The sequence below is a fragment of the Mchenga conophoros genome, linkage group LG8, assembly GCF_057382185.1.
Source record: "Mchenga conophoros isolate Kocher_MC1m ecotype Shallow Benthic linkage group LG8, M_conophoros_male_GT1.1, whole genome shotgun sequence".
Classification (NCBI taxonomy): domain Eukaryota; kingdom Metazoa; phylum Chordata; class Actinopteri; order Cichliformes; family Cichlidae; genus Mchenga; species Mchenga conophoros.
In genome coordinates, this window is record NC_140533.1 from 12,776,032 (window position 1) to 12,796,352 (window position 20,321).

At 43.8% G+C, this 20,321-nt stretch overlaps 1 protein-coding gene across 1 annotated transcript; it reads right to left on the minus strand.

The window, feature by feature from the left end:
- Positions 1-5,861: 5,861 nt before the first annotated feature.
- Positions 5,862-19,722, minus strand: sbk1 (SH3 domain binding kinase 1). Its single transcript, XM_085284239.1, has 4 exons — positions 19,017-19,722; positions 12,178-12,419; positions 11,270-11,472; positions 5,862-10,842 (listed from the first exon to the last, which is right to left on the minus strand). The coding sequence occupies exons 1-4, from the start codon at positions 19,052-19,054 to the stop codon at positions 10,018-10,020; spliced, it is 1,308 nt and encodes a 435-aa protein (XP_085140365.1). The 5' UTR covers positions 19,055-19,722; the 3' UTR covers positions 5,862-10,017.
- Between the last annotated feature and the right edge of the window lie 599 nt (positions 19,723-20,321).

The window sequence follows — 20,321 nt, forward strand, 5'->3', positions numbered from 1 at the left end:
CAGCTTAAAACGCTATGCTGCTAATTAGCACTGCACAACTGATCAAATTTTAAACTCAATCTTGAGGTTGCCAGTGCACAATTAAATAGATATGATCAAATGATCTTGAAATAGCATGCTTCACAAAAAATAAAATCAAATTAAATCAAGCACTCCCTAAATCAACACCTGCCCTTACCTGCATTACCTTAATCACAGCAGTCCCTATATTAATCTGGAGGAAGAACCAGACATTAAATTAGATGTACAACAAAATTCAGTAGAAGGTGGTTCTCCCTCAAAGCAGATAATCATCTGTTGTTTAGAAGTACTGTAGATTTAGGGTAGGTGATGTTAACCAAGAAGAAATCATATGGAAAGAGAGCTATGTAAATGGCCTGTATTTGTATAGCGCTTTACTAGTCCCTAAGGACCCCAAAGTGCTTTACACATCCAGTCATCCACCCATTCACACACTGGTGATGGCAAGCTACGTTGTAGTCACAGCCACCCTGGGGCGCACTGACAGAGGCGAGGCTGCCGGACACTGGCGCCACCAGGCTCTCTGACCACCACCAGTAGGCAACGGGTGAAGTGTCTTGCCCAAGGACAAGACTTGGACACAAGACTGTCCAAGCCGGGGCTCGAACCGGCAACCTTCCGATTACAAGGCAAACTCCCAACTCTTGAGCCATGATCGCCCGGCTATGTGCCTACACTGCAAAGCAACTCAATTTATTCAACCACATTGAAACACACTACAAACTGCAACATAATTATTGAATGGAAGCCAAGAAACACAAATTAATGATTGCTAACAGGAAGCATCTGTGACAGTGAACCTGTATGGCACATCAGCATATCCATCCAACTCACTGAAACCAATGCAATCACATTCCAATGGGCCAAAGATATGTGCTCGTTAAACACAGTGGGTAACAAATGCTTTAGGGAAGTAGTGATAGGTTATTCCCTTGCACAGTTACATTCACAAAGTGGCAATACCTGCACTGTATGCAAAATATGGCAGCAAGCACCTAGATATGCAGTTTACATCCATCATCCAGCTACAATGAATAGGGTGCTTCTAAGAGGTGAATTAGCACCTAATTGCCTGCAAAGGCTTTTAATTAAGAGGAATATAGCACAACTTAAAAGTGAGAACTGTGCTGTGGTGACTGTGAGTGCCAAATATCCTCAACACATATGTTAATTTTCAAGTAGGGTCATGTTTTAAATCTTGCTACACAAGCTGACATAACCTCCTTTTAGTTTCAAAGAGTCATGAAGGGGAATTCCCAAAGTCTGGGTCGACCCATCCACTCAGTGTCCTCTTCAGTCAAGCTGCTCACTATAATTGCTGGAAACTCACTAAGGTACTTTGAACCAAATAATGAAACTGAGCTCGCCCTGCAATAATGGGTGTTTTAGATTTTCATTACCAAATTGTATGAATTAGTGTAACTTATAGTTGAAGTGCATCAGTAGAATTCATCTGGACCCCCGAGGTCCATTCACAATTAAGTCATTTATTAACATTTATGTGACTTTCAGGCAATATTCTGAAACCTGGAATTAATCATGCATTATTTAAGGTCTTATTATTATTCTAGGGAGCATAGAAAGAAAGCGACTGGACTTCTCTAAGTTTCTGGAAGACATTGCACCTCTCATCCGAGAAGCTTCTTTGGTTCTAAGACCAAATGATGGAGAGTCCCGTGCATATAAATCCTAGTGGGGGTTATTCCTTAAGAAGGTCACTGACTCACTATTAATCCCGTGCATCATCACATGGCCCAAAGTGTGAAAAAAGGCATGTGTCATTATCACCAGAGGTTTCAGGTAAAACCATTGAGACCTTGCCTCACCCTATCACGTGACCCATTGAGGTCACCTGACGCAAGACCACCCCCTCTGTTCAAGATGGTCATTCACAGTAAGCATACATGGACCTCACAACCCTCTTAAGGGACAACCCCCACTATGGGAGACACCATTCGGTTTTTGAACTGAAGAAGCTTCTCGGATGAGAGATGGTGAAACGTCTTCACAAAACTTAAAGAAGTTCTTTCCAAGCTCCTTAGACTACCATGACCTGAATGACTGAGAACCTGTATAGTCTTATTATTATGACAATCGTACCACTTTTTTCCAGTTTATTCATAATAACAGGCATTATAGAAATAAAATGTCACAAAACTTATGATTACTGCTTCTCAAAGTAGAGGTGAGGGAGGCAAAAGTCTGGAGGCATTTTTGAACTTAAAGTTTTATAAGTGTGATTGCCTGATATTCATAAAACTAACAGTAAATTTCTCCGTTGTAAGCATGCGTGGTGGTATTTATCCTCTGGGCTGGGTGTGAAGAGATGGAAGAATCGAAGCGTGGAAGATGACAGATGTTGGTGGGTGGCACACTCAGGTCTCGTGGCAACTGACAGTACACATTCAGGCTTCAAAATGCAGGGAGAATTTCTGCCCTGAGAGTTGACAGCATGAATATGAATGAAAATATGCAGCTTATGAGGTTCTTCGACAAAGTGGAATGTTTAAAAAAAAAAAACAGGACTCATTAATGAGTGGCAATATTTGAATTCAGACAATTTGTGGCCATCTGGGCCCAGATGTGAGCACTTCACGTGATGATTTCATTGAACACACCAGCCTTCTTATCATTATGTTTACATCTTACCGTGGTTTGTCCCTGGGCTCACATAAACACCAGCTGTTGTGCAACTTTTCTGCCCTTTGATTTTGAGCTGTGTTTATTTTAGGATTTAATTCAATTACATTGTATTAGACTTCCACAGTGCATGTAAGATGAATCTAAAAAGCTATTAAACAAACACAAATTGCAATCTGACTGTTAGAATGTGATGGATTGTGTTGTGTTTGGAGATCTGAGGGTGCCGTGCAGACTTAATAACTGATGATAGAGTGTGCAATGTTTTTAGCTTCGGGGTGAGCATGGATGATTAATTTTATGGCAACCTTTCAATTAGATTAAGTCTGATAGTGCCACTGAGGGAAGATCAGGAGGTAGAGTCGGATTAAAATCTAGATGGAAAGTCAAAGGGTCACTAGATTCATTATGTTTCATACTTCCTTAGAAGTTTGTGAGATATTTGATTCACGACATACTGTATAGGATATACCGAGACAGCATTGGATGCTTGCCTGCACCAAGGAAGCTAGTTGTGTATATGGGAAAATGCAGCACCAGCAGAAGCCCTCCAGCTTAACGATCCATCTGAGTGGGAGACAATACACTAACATAAATAAACAAGATTTTTCAGTATCATAAACCGAGATAAAAATACACAATGAAAAGCGCCTTAAGTGTTCGCAGCACCTCCACAAGAAGAAATGTGCTGCGGGTTTCTAAAACAAGGAGACAATTTCAGAGCTCTTCTAAAACGGGATCATCTCAGTTGCTATAGCAATGGTGGCAGACGACCACACACTGAGAATTTATGTCTGGCACAAACAAAATTTAGTAGCACACTGCAATCAAAGCACAAACCATACTCACAAATGGAAATATCCAAAAACATCTGACAAATTTAAGATAAAAGTGGTGGTTACACTTTATATTATTGGGCGGAAACTCCACTTTGTCCTCTAGCACACAAACACATTTCCTTTTTTTTTTTTCCTCACACACTTGACACATCTCTTCCTGCTTGTAGCTCTCTGTCTTCTCTGCACTCTGACATTCTTTTCCTCCGCTGTCCTTTTTCACCCTGCTGTGATCAGACACTATTTCCACATCATGTTTGAGTGTAGATCTGAGGGAGTGGGTATCATCCCTTCGCGCTCAACCCCTGCTGAGATCACTATCACAATCAGAGTTTTCCGACTTTCAAATCTACAGCTGCTTCTCCGGTGCGATGCCCGTGGCTGTTTTGCAAAATGCATCACGGGACGAAAGGAATAGGTAGCGGTGCAGCTGACAGTTTCAAAGTGAATCGTCTGTAAGGTGCAGAGGCAGGATGCTGAGGAGATACGGGAGGTTCAGCTCTGTACAGTGTGTTCCTCGTGGTGTTAAAATGAGAAGAAAACAATACTACTCTGCAGCCTTCAATATGGAAAACTAAAAAAACAGAATACCTCCCCTCATTGTTTACTATGCATTTAATATGCAGAGTGCTTCTCCTGTACTTGTTTGCAAACAGCTGAATTGAAGGAAATGGTGGCTTATGTAAAAATTTAACAGCTGAAGCAGAGAGTAATTATTCTTTGTACCTAAAGCCTCTGTCTGCACAATTGTTTATCTTTTTTGAAACCAAGCACTATAAGTCACTGTCCCATCTCAGCTGTCACGGGGTAAGAGGTAGTGCCGTGCAATACTCCAGATTTTGGTATGATCCAATACCAAGTAAATATAGGTATACCAATGCTTTAACCTATGAGGTTTACAGTAGGGTACAGCAGTAGAGGTGATGGGATCAATCCAAATATTGATAGTACACTTTTTCTACTCTCTAAGTTCAGTATGTAGGCCACTGAATTTTGTTAAATAAATTTTTTGGGGGGGGAAATAGAATAATATCGATAGAATCGATATTTGGATCAATCTGCTCACTTTGAGCGATAGATGGTACAACCTGGACAGGTCAGCAATCTAGTTGCATCCACCCACATGCAACTTTTAGGATTAACTTGTGCCGTGTTTTCTTTTTTTATGTTAAGCCATTCAGCTGCACCTGGTATACATGCTGCAAGTGCACCTGTCCAGCGCTTTGATTCAATGAAACTGCAAGGTTCTGCCAGCCTCTTTTTTTCTGAGAACCATTTCACGCTGTGATAACATAAAGCTGCCAACACTTTGAAATCTTGCCACGTCTGCTTGAGCGGTGTATAGAGGAGGTGAAACCTGGTAGTTAGTGGTTGAGATCCAGTATTCTGACACGAATCTGTGAATGGTCTCCTTGTCAGTCAGCCGCACAGGCCCCTCACGCTGAGGAAGCATAACCAAAGAGGATTTAACACTTGACCTCACAGAGACAGCTGCATCCAGGGAAGATCGCTTTCCTTTGTGAACTATCTACTGAAGGCTTAACATCCAGCCATCTCCAGCCCTGGGATTCAATTTAGTTTAGCTGGCAGTCTTTAAAAAGGCTACAGTTAAGGAATAATCTGGAAAGAAAAAATTGCTTTTGGTATTTAGCCTCTCAGATTGTTGTGGAGACAGCTAATAATGAAAAAGTGCATGTCCTCAGAAAGCCCGGCAGGTCGCTGTGAGGGATAATGTCCTGTCTTGTACATTACATTCTTCAACTTTGAGTCAGTTTGACTGTTGCAGGTAACACAATTACCACACCACCACTAGGGCGGCTGTAGCCTTTTACAGGTGGATAATAGGCCATCACAAAGGACAACCTTCCCCCTACTACACAGGCCCAGTGTGCCAAGGCTGACCTTTCCTTTTTCTTGCAGTGTCTGAAGTGATTAGCTTCGCTCTGTGGCAGATATGCCACCCCACTGTCTAAAGTCAGCCTGATAACAACTTGAGCCAACTCCTCCACTCTGACAACAGTTGAGATGCAGCATGGACGGCTGGTGGGCTGATAATGGTTCCCATCTTCATATTCTAACCGTCCTTGAACTCACTTGCTCTTTGAGGGCCGTAGATAGCTCCTATCTACAGATGTGTTAATTGAGCTTTTTCAGAATGAAGTCAGCATATTCAAGTAGTCTGGGGGCTCGCTGGCAAACCAGACGAAAGCCAGAGCCTTGGGAAATCACATGATTGTAGCTGACCTTCATCTAATGGTCTTGGGACAACACAAAACTGCGGTGAATAAGCTTTGCCTGCAGTGACAGAAAAAAAAATCCCACAGTATTTTAAATTACCCTCAGAAATATCCAGCAGCCATTGCATGTGGTGCATAAATTTATTTCAACATATATTAACATTTTGTATATTCCTTTTTAAATTTTGTTAAAGACACAGTACATACAGTATTTACATGAGCTTCTACGATTTTTCAACAAAAAAACAAAAAACAGGCTAAGACGAAGGCTACTCTCTCTAGAGCTAAAATAAAACTCGATAGATTTTGACACCTCATCATTAAACTTGACAATTCCTGTCATAACAGTCCATGAGAAACAACAGTACACATTAGAACAATAGATAGCAGTTTGATGATGCTAATGGCTCTGATTTAAAACAAAGCAGCAGCTGCTCACATCTGAAATTCGCCCCAGTTTACGCACCGTAATGCCATGTTGAACTTTGCAATACACCTTACTCGGTGTTATGCTGTATTAAGTTAGACTACTACTTTACATTTCCTAATGCACACTGAAGGTCAGTCTAATCCCTGTCTTTTTCTTTTATGTAGATCCTACATAGAGTAAACAACAAGTTCTAAGGCAGAGCTAATTCACATTTCACTACCATCTACTCTAGGATTACCCTTTGATTAATTCTTTGAGGCAGCCAACATCTCAGTATACAGTACATCCTTCTGAGAGGCCTTGATATGGTCAACTCTACAGAACCACAAGTAAAGATGGAAAGAGACAAGGAAACTGATAGGGACCATCATCAGCTTTGATTATTTGCTGGAGGAAAATGTGTCATTCAGTACAATAAGTTAAGTCAGTGGTTCCCAACCCTGTTTCATATGACGTGATCCTATAGCCTCTGAAAAACACTTCAAATCCATAGCTTTCAAAATCAGTCCGCTTTTATATTTAAAGGTATTCACCTGAAATAACTGAAACTGGACAACTTTAGCTTGCTGTACGCTCAGCTAGTCAGTTAGGTATTTTGGCCATCCATTACTACTATCGTCGTACTTTAATCCTACATTTCAGTACATTCATTTGCTACTTGTTTACTACTTTTAGCAAAATGATTTAAATGCTATTATCTACCAGTTTCACAAATTATCCATTATGTTTAGGTAACAATTTTGTTGCTACTTTTAGCTAACAGATTCAACTGTGAATTATACTTTTATTATGCTATTCCAGTTGATACTCAGTGCTGTTATCTAACAATATAACTGCTAGTAACAATTTTAGCATTGACAGTTTAAAAAATTGGCACAGCTTCTAAAACCCTGCATTTTATCGGAACACCAGCAGGTGGCGCTAGCCGTGGCTGCAAAAAGGCTACCAGTCGTGTAGAAGTCTATTTACCTGCTGAGTTAAGGGACTCCATCATTTACTTTGGTTTATGCTGAACAAAAAATTAAGTCTGTTTTGTAAATCTTCCTCATACTATGTTTCAAAATGAAGATTAAGTTTGGCGTGAAATCAAAAACTCATTAGCTAGCGACCCGGCAATCACAAGTCGCATCTGTTACTTTGCAACCAAGATGACAGCAGCTCAACTCGAGGCTTCAAAAAGGACTTCAGCAACCAGGAGGTGATGTAGCAATAACCACATCCATCATACACAGTTTTTAGTAATTTTTTTTAGAAGGTACTTTTTTGTTGTAATCTTGCTAGCTGCTGTATTCATTAGCTAACTGATAAATTGTTATCCAATATACTTGGCAACATATTTTTGTCTTTTTTTAGTTCTCTTAACTAATAATTCATCCATTAGCTATTTAAACAATCTATTTTAATCATTTACTTTTCTATTTTTAGCTTATCTGGCCCAAGAACCACTGAGCTTATGTAATCCCCCAGGCCCTCCATAATTAACCAAAATTACTACTCCTCTTAAAGTATTGGTCAGGTTATAGTTAAACTTGTACACTGATGTGTTTTAACCCAAATTGTGCTCAAGACTAAATTAACAATTGTTGTTTGACAGTCACTTATCCAGTTTAGTAGGAATTGCGACTCCTCCTAGAGTAGTGGCCAGATTTTGTCCAGGATACGATTAATCGTGAGCCTCCTTGACTTTTCAGATTATTTTAATTCATAGTGTGTGAAACACAACCAGCAGATTAATTTAGTGCATGATTTGTGATGGGTCATGGGCCGGATGAGCTACTATATCAATGATAATCTGGTGATAATTTATACATTCTGTTTGGTTGCCATTTACTTCTCAGTCCTCTTCAGCTTCTTCACCTAATATTTCTATGTACCCTGTGACTACCGCAGAAGTAGCCAGGGTTCATGAACTCAAGGTTGGGACTCACTGAGCTAAATCATTGTCATGAGGAGCTGTGGATGAGCACTTTTTTCTCTTTTCTTTTTTGTTCACTGGAGCTCAATTAGTCTTCGAGAAGCGGGCAGAAGCTATTAAACCTGAGGAGCGCTGGTACCGACAGTACAGGGACAGAGGTGATGAGCTGTCACAAGAGGAGTCGTTACATGAAACGAGAACACATTCGCACAAAGCTGAGGTGGACACACACACCTGGCTGACATAAGAGTGAAGCAGTTCAAGCAGAGAGAAAAAAAAAAAGGTAATTAGCACGCAGTGAAGCGTAGAACACACTGCTCCGGTTAGATGCATTCCTAATAAGCAGTATCTCGATGGAAGCTGAAGCCGGGGCTCTGCTCCGGTCGGGAACAATCAACAGCTCGCTCATTGTTAATGGCTGAGACTTAGGTCATCCTTCCAGACAATGTTTAAGTAATAGAGGGGCTGCGGCGACATATACCGAGTAACAATTGCAAGGTGTCGACCTGCACAGGGGCTCTCGTTAGCCTTAACTGATCAAATTAAGACAGTCTGCTGCTGCAATTGACAAACAGGAAGCATAATGATTTTTTTTTATGCAGGGAATGTGTGTTGCCCGTGATTAGGCTGGGGTGAAAGGACATGGCAGGAATTAATTAATTTGTGTGTCTGGCCAGGGTTAAGACCCAGTCAAATTAAAACCCAAAACAGTCAAAGAAGAAAAACGAAAAAGGGGACCAGCAGCTGCTACGATGATAGAGAAAGTGATATTTCTACATAGCACATCTATTTTTTTAATGATAGACTCTACACTCTGTCATGTTTTGATGCTACATATGATGCATTGACCCCGGCAGTAACCGTAAAACCCTTTCCTGTTGTAGAAAATGAATACAGCTACATCATTGAACTACCTGATATTACGGTGCCCTCCTATCAAATTATGTACAATATCGACCTTTTCTCCAAGAGTTCATTTACAAAAAAATCTTGTGCTTTTTTTCCTGTTGTTGTATTCCTCCGAAACACACATACACGTCCAAAAACGCACACGGCTGGTAGAAAAGAAACAATAAAAAGCCTTTTCTCCTCCTCGCCTCCTGTGTTCCTCCTCCATTTTCACTCAGAAAATGCACAATCCCTGCATTCAGTTGCGTTTAATTGGAAATGAATCTCACTGAGAGCAGTTCAAGATGTGGCAGATGTGTCTTCCAGCCACTCAAAGGATTCACGTTAATAATAAAACAGGAAGTGACCCACTGAAGTGTCCTGAGCTGATGCCTTTTCGCTGAGAGTCTGCCTCTCAGTCTAGACACCTACATGAAAAGATGCTTCATACAGACTGCTACATTTTTTTTTTTTTTCATTTTTATCTTTGTAAAACTTTATCTTGAAAACATCTATGAGTTTTATCCACTGGAAGTTTGCAGGAAGTCCGAGAAATGGCAGTTGAATGTAATTGCGTAGATTGCCTTCTGATAACAAGCTTCCGTCTGAAAAGGTCGCCTGTTCAGAAGAATTTGGGGAATCTCCTGGACATAAATAAACACTAAAGTAAAGAGACACGAAGTAAATCTAAATATAATATCATAAGCACCACCACAGTGTATGGGCAGGAGAGCACAAATGTTAGGGTGGCAATAATGAGCTGCCTTGAGGAGTGACAACAGACTCTTAAACACGGCTTCTCAGCTTGGGAAGCAGTCTTTGGTCACAAATCAAAAGCTGAATAGTATTGAATGTCAGTGATAAGCTGTCCCAGTGTGCATCACTGACTGATGATGTCCATTTCCACTGCTTGGGATTGGATCCTGAGCTTCTCTTTCATGTCTAAATTCTCCTTTTTCACTGGGCTCTCTGTGCTAGTTATTAACACCTCTTCACAGCTTGTTATTACTGTGAAAAGCCCTCTAGTCTCCAGTGCTAGCGCTAGTGTGATCACACACAGATTTCTATGGCCGTCGCCATCACCATCTGGCTTTTGTTCTTGTCTCTTCCCGGAGACTGGTGCTGTCCGGACTCCTCTCTGGGAGACAACGGGTCGGAGAGGACGCTCCTTTTGAGGGGAGCCGGGCGCAGGCAGGATGTTCCCGGAGGTGTGGAAGGCTCGGGGTGTCTGTGGGAGGAACGCGAAGAAGTGGACGTCGAAGAGGTGCAGCTGCCGGTGCACACTCCAGAGCTTGACCTCTCACTTCTCTTGGCTCGACAAGACGCTCTGCGCCTGAGCTCGCTGACCAGCTCGTACTTGACAAAACAGAAGACATCCTTGACGCCGCAGCGTTTTTCCGGCTCAGCGGCGAGCAGCCTCTGAAACATGCGCAGAGCATCGTCGGTGAAGCGGCGCCACTGAGACGGGTAAGTTCCCACGGGACACCCCGCTTTCTGCCAGCGTCGGAACTCCTCATAGAAGGCGTCGGCGGGCATAGCTGCCTCCCAGGGGAAGTTGCCCGTCAGCATACAGAACACCAGCACGCCAAACGCCCACACATCCAGGCTGGTGGTCACCAAAAAACCCTCTGACCGGTTAGCGCGGCAAACCTCCGGAGCCGTGTAGGGGATGGTGCCACTCACCCGTTTCACACGGCAGCCCACACGTCGGGTCATACCAAAGTCAGCCAGCTTGATGCGGCGGCACTCGCGGTCAAACAGGAGCACGTTCTCGGGTTTGACGTCGCGGTGCACCAGGTTTTTACTGTGCATAAAGTCCAGGGCCAACCCCAGCTGCTGCATGCAGCGTTTGACCATTTCTTCTGGAAGACCCACCTAAGAGACACATACAGAAAAGAAAATCAGGCAACGTCGATTAATACAATCTGACGGGTACATTACATGGAGGAGGTGAGAGGTGACACAGAGAAAAGAGCCTTATGGTGAGAATACAGTACCAATAAAACATCGATGTTATATAAAGAAAAACTGAAACACGCAGAACCTCAGTTCTAAGTCCCGGTCCAGCCATTTTTAATGAGTCTTCAGAAGAACCTTGAAGTCGAGCATTCCCTGCACATCAGCCGGAATAGCACTAAAGGAAAGTGAAACGCTTTGCACAGAGAGGAAACCGGGACAAAGACGAGGCTCCTACCCCAAGAGAGCTTGTTAAAACTGCCGTGACTGAACATCATGACTGATTGGAGCAGCTCAGGCTGACTGTGAGGCCGGTGATTGGTGGAAGGATGAATGATGGCGTTACCTGTGGGGGTATGATGTCGAAAAGGTCCCCGGCGGGGGCATACTCTTGTCCAAACACGTAGCTGTCCTCCGTTTCAAAAAGCACGTCCAGGACTTTGATGATAAAAGGACTGCAGCTAAGTGAGCCTGTTAGGCTGTATTCCCGCAGGAAACTTTTCAGCTTTGTCTTGTTCTTGGTAACAAACTTCAGGGCCATTTTGGTGCCTAAATAAATAAATGAAAAAAACAAAATCACACATTAACACAGAGAGCACACAAACACAGTTAAGCTCTGGTGTACTAAACCTGTGTCTCACATAAGTACTGCCAACATTTTGCTGTCCAACACTGTCCATGTGTTACCCAAAAAGCACTTAATGTGAATTTGGAACTATTTCCCGATACTCTCGGCGACTAGAAAGATTTCTGACTACTCAACCCTTTCTTTGTGACAGCTGCTGTGTTCATTCATCATTTACGCAAACGGTGCACGGTGAATGAAACTCACCTCCGTCACACACATAACCAGCTGTTCACAATCACAGCTGGAGGATCTCGTTAATGCTCGCACAGCTCGATAAATCTCCGACACATTGTCATTCTGCTCCACGCCGCTTTAAACACTCCCTTATACTGCGCTTATACTGAGCCAACTCTCTAATCTTGGGTTTCTTACAACAAAAGATTAAAACCTAAACCTGAGAAATCCTCAACCAACCCTTCTAACTCTGCCAAAATTAATTCCCAGCAAAGTGCCTCGAGACTTTGCGGCGTGCTGATCAGCCTTAAGTGGTTATGCTCAACTGTGAGGCCCGCTGGCACACCGTAGATGCTGAGATTATAACAATCTGCTATCCTAAATTTCAGTTTTTACGCTTGATTAGTTTGGAGACGGGAATGGCGGCTGGAAGAGCTTTTGCACCAACTCACCCTGCGTCCTGTGCACCACCAGGTCCACCTTCCCGTAGGTGCCCTTCCCCAGCTCGCGGATGTGCTCGTACTGTTTGGCTACGTCTGCGGCTGATAGAGAAGTGATGGCCAGGGCCTGCATATCCTCCACGGGCACCCCTCCGCAGTAGCCCATTTTTGACGTAGGGGAGCCTCCGCCGCTGCCCACCCGCCCCGGTCCAGACGGAGAAAGAGACAGGCTCGCCTTGACGCTGTGGGGCAGACTGATGGGAGAGGAGAAATCCGATTAGAATCAGATTACTATGATGATGCCTAGCACTTTATACATGTGCTATACTGCACGTGTTTATCCTTCTTGAGTGTCACATCCATGCATTACCCATCTAGACCGCCCATCCCAGGGGATGGTTAAATCAGGAACGCCTTAATGGACCTTAATTTCCATACAATCAATGCAGGGAAGGCATCTACAGGGGGAAAACTTTCAGTAAATGTGTCGTACTTCCTGCTGTCTCTCTGGATCACTCTGTCCAGCTATCAAATGTGGCTGTACTCAGACAGCACTTACTGGCAGACAGCAATGGGAAAATCAATAACAACAGGTAGAAGGAAAAGGAAACATATCGAGAGGGCTGACAGCTTTAAGGTGTAAACATGCTGGTACGACATGCATGCCTATCTGAGACGGCTCTGAACTGATCGTCGTCCGTATAAGTAATTAGCTTCGCCTCGACAACACATCTTACTTTTGCGCCACAGTCGCCCTGAGCATTTCTGTCAAACTGCTCAAAGTGAGGAATAAATGACTGCAACGGCAAAGTTTTGGCCGCTTTTCAAAAGCGCTAAGTTTGAAATAGGTCAATGCGATCCTGCGAGAATTTAAAAAAATATAGGCGGTTTAATTGAGTGTTCAGACACACATCGCTGGTAACAAATTAAATATCAGGGATGAGTGGATGCACGCGTATTGGTTACAAGGTTGAGCGAATCAAAGGAAAGTGAAAGAAAACCGAAGCTATCAAATAAAGTACACAAAATTGAGCTTTTGGTGAAATGAAGCAGAACACCCTAATGATCCCATCCATTGTCTCAGTCTCTCCTCCCGACACACACAATCAAATTTAATCATCCAATCATGCACAGTGAGCACACACACACACGCACACAAACACTAGTAGGAACCAAATCAGCACAAACAATTTTTGCTGATGGCCTTTTTCATCCGTCATTCAAAGCCAGCTGCCTTGCTCTTTGTTCTTTTTTCCCCTGGAGCCTGGTTTCTCAGCACCGCTGCTTTAAAACCAGGCTCAGAATAAAGAGCATTAACTCTGTGTTTCCATTAACATTTTGGTACACCTTTGGTGAGAAACAAAAAAAAAAGGACTCTGACTTATTGCACAGTACTAGATGTTCAGCTGAAAATATGGCATGGGGTATATTTTCGAGGCATTTGGTTGGTGCTGCTCTTGTGGGTAGAATGTGATAAATATAGCTATTAGACAGTGAAGCCTAAAATAAGATACAGCCATTTGCAGCTTTGTGTTCTTGGCTCAACACCCTTTCTAAAAAGAAGAAGAAGAAAAAAAAAACAAGACTGCAAATAGAACGAGTGCCCTGTGTACCCCATGTACTGTGCAGATAACACTTGTTTCTTGATTTTATCATAACCGTGGAGATGGTTATATAAGAAGCTATGAATATTGTAGCCATCTCGTGCTGAGCGTCCTCGCCGCATGTAGCCTTCAGCGAGTCGACGCACGAGGCGATGACTTCCAGATCAGAGTGCAGTCCGGGTTTGGTGATACACAACACAGAACATTTCCTCTGACCGCCCACCCCGCGTGGCCCCCACAGCCCTCGATCGGGGCTTGTTTACCGGCACCTTCCAGTCAGCTCCACAGGCCGAATGTGGAGCATTTCAGCATGGATCCATAATCGCGTTACTCAGCAGCTCCCACAAAGACATCTTCCCCCACCCTGCATTTCCCTTTGCAGTAGTGAATTAATAGGCCTAAAAATGCGACGGTGGATGGTTGGAAGATGCCCCCAACTGCACCCTGCAGAGATGTTGTAAATGTGAACAACAGGAAAAAGGCAGTGCAGTGAAGGTGGAGGTGAGGTGTGGGGATGAGGCTGTGTGTTTTTTTCCGTGTGAGTGTTTGCACGCGAGTGTCTGGGAGGGGAGGCAGGTGTATCAGTCCCACAGTGACACTCTATTAAAGGCTCTTTGTGTTCCTACCTCTGAGAGGGAGCAGCTGTCAGCCTCAGCACGACTCAGCGTTTGTGCCCGACCTACTGATCTGCCCCGCCGCCCTCTGCTCCCTCCTCGTCCTCTCAGGCGGCCACAGACAAGGTAACGCGCACATGCTCCACATACAGATGAAGATTGGGCTCGAGACTAATTTGCATATCTGGGGATTTTTGGAGCCAGTCTTATTCATTTCAATCAAAATAAAACAGCTCCCTAGATTGGCTGCTTCTTCTCATATTTGTGTTTCCGTTTTGTGAGAGGCCTAAAAACAACTGCAAAAAACTAATGATTTTTTTTATGTATAAGAAAGAAACAATCTGTTTTCCAGATTTATTCTTATTCTGTTTGGGAGATAATGCACTATAACAAGCTGTTTCCCCTTCTTACTGTTTTACTTCATTATCACCACAGCGATGGACTGACATTTCGTGTTTCCTCATCCAAGCTTAAAAAGGGAGCTGTTCACCTTTTGTTCTAGCTGGAGACAAACATAGTTGAACCCTGTGACAGATGCTCCTAGCTTTTTCTTCCACTGTCAAATGCTCAGAGGGTGTAGCCCTAAAAGCCAGGGTTGGCACTGTTAGTCCATCTGTAGGCCCACTGCATCAGATTAGACTGAAGTCTCTCCTGTGTGCAATAATAGTGTACGGAGAATAAATCCTACTGGGGTGATCCTTTGATTTTAGCTTTTAGCTCTCATATAGTACCTTCAGTAGGTCTTAAATCTTACCAGTCATCCCAAAGGAAGTGCAGCTAGCTAACATTACAGCTCAGCTAAGGTGTCACACACAGGTAGATGCAGGCAATTTTTTTTTTCTTGGAGTATCCAAGTCGCAGCTCCTGACATTGATACACACTGCTGGAGAGCTTTTCAAATATATTTTATGGCACTTTGAGCACCGTCACACAAGCAGGAAAGCAGACATCTCTACTCAGACGGAGTGACAAATTTCATATTAGGTTAAATCCCTGCAAAACTGAACTCCATCCTCTGCCTGCGTTTGTGTTTAGTGTCACCGTGCACACAGGGTACGCCAGCAGGTCAACAGGGCAAACGTTCTGTTCGTGTTGATCTGAGCATTTCAGCGTTTGCTTCTTCAAGTGCAGCTTCACAGAGATGTCTGGAGACTCTTAACGGAGCGATTTGTCCTCCAAAGATAAACTGTAATAATGTCAACAATTCATTACCATAAGAAATCAGAGCTCGGAAGCAGACAAATCCTATCTGTCACATTAACATGGGGCTCATTAGGGAGAATTATTGTGTATTCAGTGAGCTACTGGATCTCCTGGTGTGATGAGTGTGAACGGCACAGCTGCAATGAACTGTGGCCTGACTTTGATCAGGACATGAAGACTTTATGAAGGTACGATTCAGATATAAATCGATATAAATAAACATAATAGATTATATATAATAATAATAATATTTTTTAAGATGAAAATGTATTAATCAATCTCCAATTAATATGTTAATGTGCATAAAGCGTATATATTATGGAAAGCGGAAACAAATCCAGCAGCTTTACACACACACACACGCACACACACACACACAGAGTTTGTGCTTTTAAGTCCGTCCCTGCTTCCTCCCTCCTCTCCTTCATCTCTTTTGTCTATTGCTGAAAATGTAAACAAGGGGCTAATGAAAGAAATAAATAGATTGCAGCTTTACCTCTCTGTGTTACTAATGGACTAGTTGCTTGGCTCTCGGCAGAAGAGTCATTATGGGTGAGGACTGATCTCTTGTGTCCAATTTACTGTCAAAATGCCCAACGTGCCTCGCCTGTGGGTCAAAGTGAAACCAGCGAGTGAAACGCGACGTGACTAATGCGGTTTCTCCTGCTGTCTGTCTGGGAAAAAAAGCAACTGCACGCAGCGAACAACATGTACAGTATCTGTTGGTCTGTCTGTCTGCATTTCCTTCCTTCTTGTCTCGCTATAGGTGGGCAGAATAAAAACACTGATCATTCAATCTAAACTAAATGGCTTCCTCCTGACAGCCACTTGCAGGGAGGACACTCTGTTCTTTGCCCAGACTTTTTAAAAAAAGAAGCTGAATCGCCTTCGTCAGCAAAACAAAACTTCATGCCCAGTGAGTTGGTGGGTTTAGTGCCTCCGTCCTGCTGTGCTGTGATAGGTGAACCAGTATCCACAGACTGCAGACGCTCACTTTGACAAATCACCTGCTCTCAGCCCTGCACAGCTGCCCATATGGACGAACCCCTGCTGGGACCGAGCCTGCCGTAACCTGCTCCTGGCTTGCCTCGCTTCTGCCCTCTTTCCCCCATCATCCCTCGCTCCCTCTGCTGTATGTCACACAGCCTGGAACAAAAGCTGCCTCCTGCTGGAAAGACCAAAGACTCTGTATGGGATAACCCAAGGTTAAACCTTCCCTAACAAGGACTGAGAGCGGTGGTTAGCTGTGAGGGGTGACACTGCAAAGGACATGTCGTTCAAAGACGACAACCAAGGCCTATCTGTGACATAAAAGGGCAAAAAATATGAAAAAAAAACAACCTTAAGAGTAGCAGCTATCATTATTGTAGTTTACGATTAAGGTCTGAGGTATAAGAACTTGTAAACATCTGATTATAAACGCCAATCAAAAATCAACGTCACCCTCACTGTGATGTCTGTCAGCGGTGCAATAAGCTGCCTATGGGAGAAGCTGTAAGCTACCCTCACTCTCTTACAGCCTCACAATCCAGTAACCTAAAGTGATGAGAATGAGAGAGAGATGGTGTGGAAATCCAGTGAGAGAACTGACGCATTGCCTCCTCAGTAACCACACAGCTCGTGTCCCTGTGATGTCACAAAGATGGGGGAATGTGACTTTAATTTGAGCTCGGTAAAATGGGGTTTAAACGGGGGTGTAGATAAATGATGTAACAGCTCCGTTAAGGAGCATGTTGCTTTTTTTTTTCTCCCCCAACCCTGAAAAAAAACAACCTCTACTTCAAGGCAAGCTAACAGTATATGGTGCTTTGTTATCTTGCACAAACACAATAGCCTCTAAGCACAATTACTAATGCTGATTGCTCAGGCTGCATTCACTAACTCTGCTTTATCTCTCTCTAAATACATCGGTGACAGATTATTCGTTTAAATCTGAAGCTGAAGACAAGAACAGACACAATTCAAGAATTGACTGACCAGTTACTAGAATAACGCCATATTAACGCAAACTGAAAAAAGGCCTTAAATAACAGAGTCTATACAGTGTTATTCGCACAGGACGAAGAAGGAAAAGAAGCCAACAGAGAAAACACAAGCACATGTGTCACAATATGTACACTAATTGGGTGTCATTAGATGTTCTAGGATGTAATCTGCACGTAATTGTTTTGTTTGTGTATTTTTTATACCCAGCAGGGGCCAGACATCTGAGCAAGGGGAGTAAAGAGCTTCGTGTCTTCTATGCATTTTAATTGACAAACCATTTGCATTCTTTGTGTCCTCTGGGCAGCCATGTTTTACCGTGACAGCCACTGCACAGGCAAACCGTGCCTGCTTAAATGGGATCTTTTGATAAAGAGATCTAAATCGGGCAAAACTTTGTTAAAGACGGCGTATTAGTCACGTGCACGTGGGTGTCAATGGGCGGAGATGGGTTTAGTAGGAGCTGGAGCTGGTTATTGCCCATTATAGCCTACTGTAGCTATCTGTGGAAGCTGGAGAAGTTCTGCAGGGTTTGTTTGGAACATTTTGGGTAACTTCACGCTGCTTTTTCTGTCATAAACAGTTAAGAATTTCAGCTGAAAGCGTAGAGCCCAACTTTAAGATCACATCATCTCTGGGGTGTTTTGTTTTCACACCGTTCAGGTCAATAATGTGCGTCTCCTACTTCACCAGAAAAAATTTAATAAATCTGCCAAAGCAGAAAGAAATGTCAGCCACTGCAGCTCCTTTATATACAACCGTTGGCTGCTGTTGTGTTTCAGTTAGAGTCCATTACCAGCCTCCAGCTTGTGCTTTTTATGGGATTTTCAAGTCAGCTTCTCATTTAAATGCATTAGACAGCATTAGGGATGAGATATCACCTGTCTGCTCTGGACAAAGTCTGAAAGGGCCATTAAAGACCAGGATGCCCTCACATCCACAGTGCGGACTGAATAACAAAAACAAGGAGGGGGGGGGGGGTGATATATGCAGGTATCACAAATAATGTGGATGAAAACACAGATCGGGTAAAGACCCGATCTGTGTTTTAACTAACTGGTATTAATGGTTGAGAAAAGTCTCAACCATTAATACCAGTTAGAATGACTCATAGCCTGGTGGTGGGGAAAAGATAAAGCTGCTGTGCTGTATAATAAGTGCTGACACCGGGATATTTTTATGTGCTCCTGTATTATTCATGCACGGATATGTTGTGAGTGGGTCAAAGTTGAAAGTCGCTCAGAGTGGGGAGCACCAGATTTTAATTGCAAGAGCGTTTTATTACATTTAAAGTATCGCAAATAAAAATTGGGACACTAAAAGGAAAAATAAAGATTTTCTACTTCAGCTGTTTCTTTCCTTCCTCTCTCATTTGCAGTGTCATGCATCATGCAGGCTGACCCGGTTTCAGGCACCTCGGGGTGCATGTGAGGTGTTACTCACTCACCTGCTGGCGACCTGTCTCTCTCCTCCATGGTCCTGCATCCGCTCGGCGAGCAGAGCCTCTGCGCTCTGCTCTGCTCAGCGCCGATCCGTTTGATCCGGTTCTCCTCGTTATTATCGATCACTCAGAAACGCCACAGAGTTCTTAAAAAACAACAACAACAAAAAACACCTTAAAGCCTTCGCAGTTTCACAGCGGGCAGCCTGCTGCCCCCCTGTTTTCTGGAGATGCTCTTCAGTTTGAGACTTTCTTTGGAGGCGGGTGGAATCAAAGCAGCATCTGATGCTCAGTGCTGAGATGGGGACACATGCTGGGATCCCTCCTCTGTGCGCCCACCATCTGAACCTGCCGTGCAGCGGGAGGATGAGGACGAGGAGAAGGATGAGGAGGGTGCGTGTTTATCTTTCGCTCCTCCAGCGGTCCGCATGACCCAGTTCAGCACCACACACACATACACACACACTCAGAGGCGAACCCATTCATTCGCATCCACGCAGGAACCTCAGCGCAGCTCCGCTCTGCACGCACGGACGCGTTTGCGTGTTTCCTGCGCTCCTCTCTGAACTCAGCCCAGCGGCCCCGCTGTTACTGACGGCCGGTCAGTCCGTACTGTCTTTCGCTCTAGAGTTGGACAGTGGGTGTAGGGGAGGGGAGGGGGTGTCTCAGACGTTTCTCCTGTGCAGGTCCTACCAGTCAGTTTCTTCATTGTTCGCCGTCTCCACCCCTCCGGCAAACTAATACGCTCACGTGTCCTAGGTCCTAGCGCCGGACGCGTCCACCCAACGAGCCTAAAATGCCTCCAGGGGCTTCTTTAACTTTTGATTCATGCTTTGAACGAGCAGGCTTCTCCGCTCTTGCGTAATTCAACAGCTTATGGCCCCAATTGCGTGTACTTCACACGGTGACTTTGCCAACTGTCCTTATTAGGTAACAGCGAGGCAAGACTTTCGATTAATTCACTGCCCGGCAGCTCCCCCTTTACTGTACATGTTAATCAACAGGCCTCCCGCCACACTTGTTTGCCAACCACAACAGATTGGACTGAGGAAAACGCCGTGATGTAATGGCTGGGTTTGTTTGGAGAATGCAATGCTTTCACACGTTTATGATTTTTTAGTGACATCCACTATTGATCCATGGGGTTTAATAAGATGTTGGTCCACCTTTGGCTTTCCACAAGGTTTAGGAGTGTGTTTATTGGAACTTTTGACCACTCTTCCACAAATGCATTTGTGAGGTCAGGCACTGATCTTGGATGCGAAGGCCTGCCTCACAGTCTCCACTCCGATTCACCCCAAAGGTGTTCTC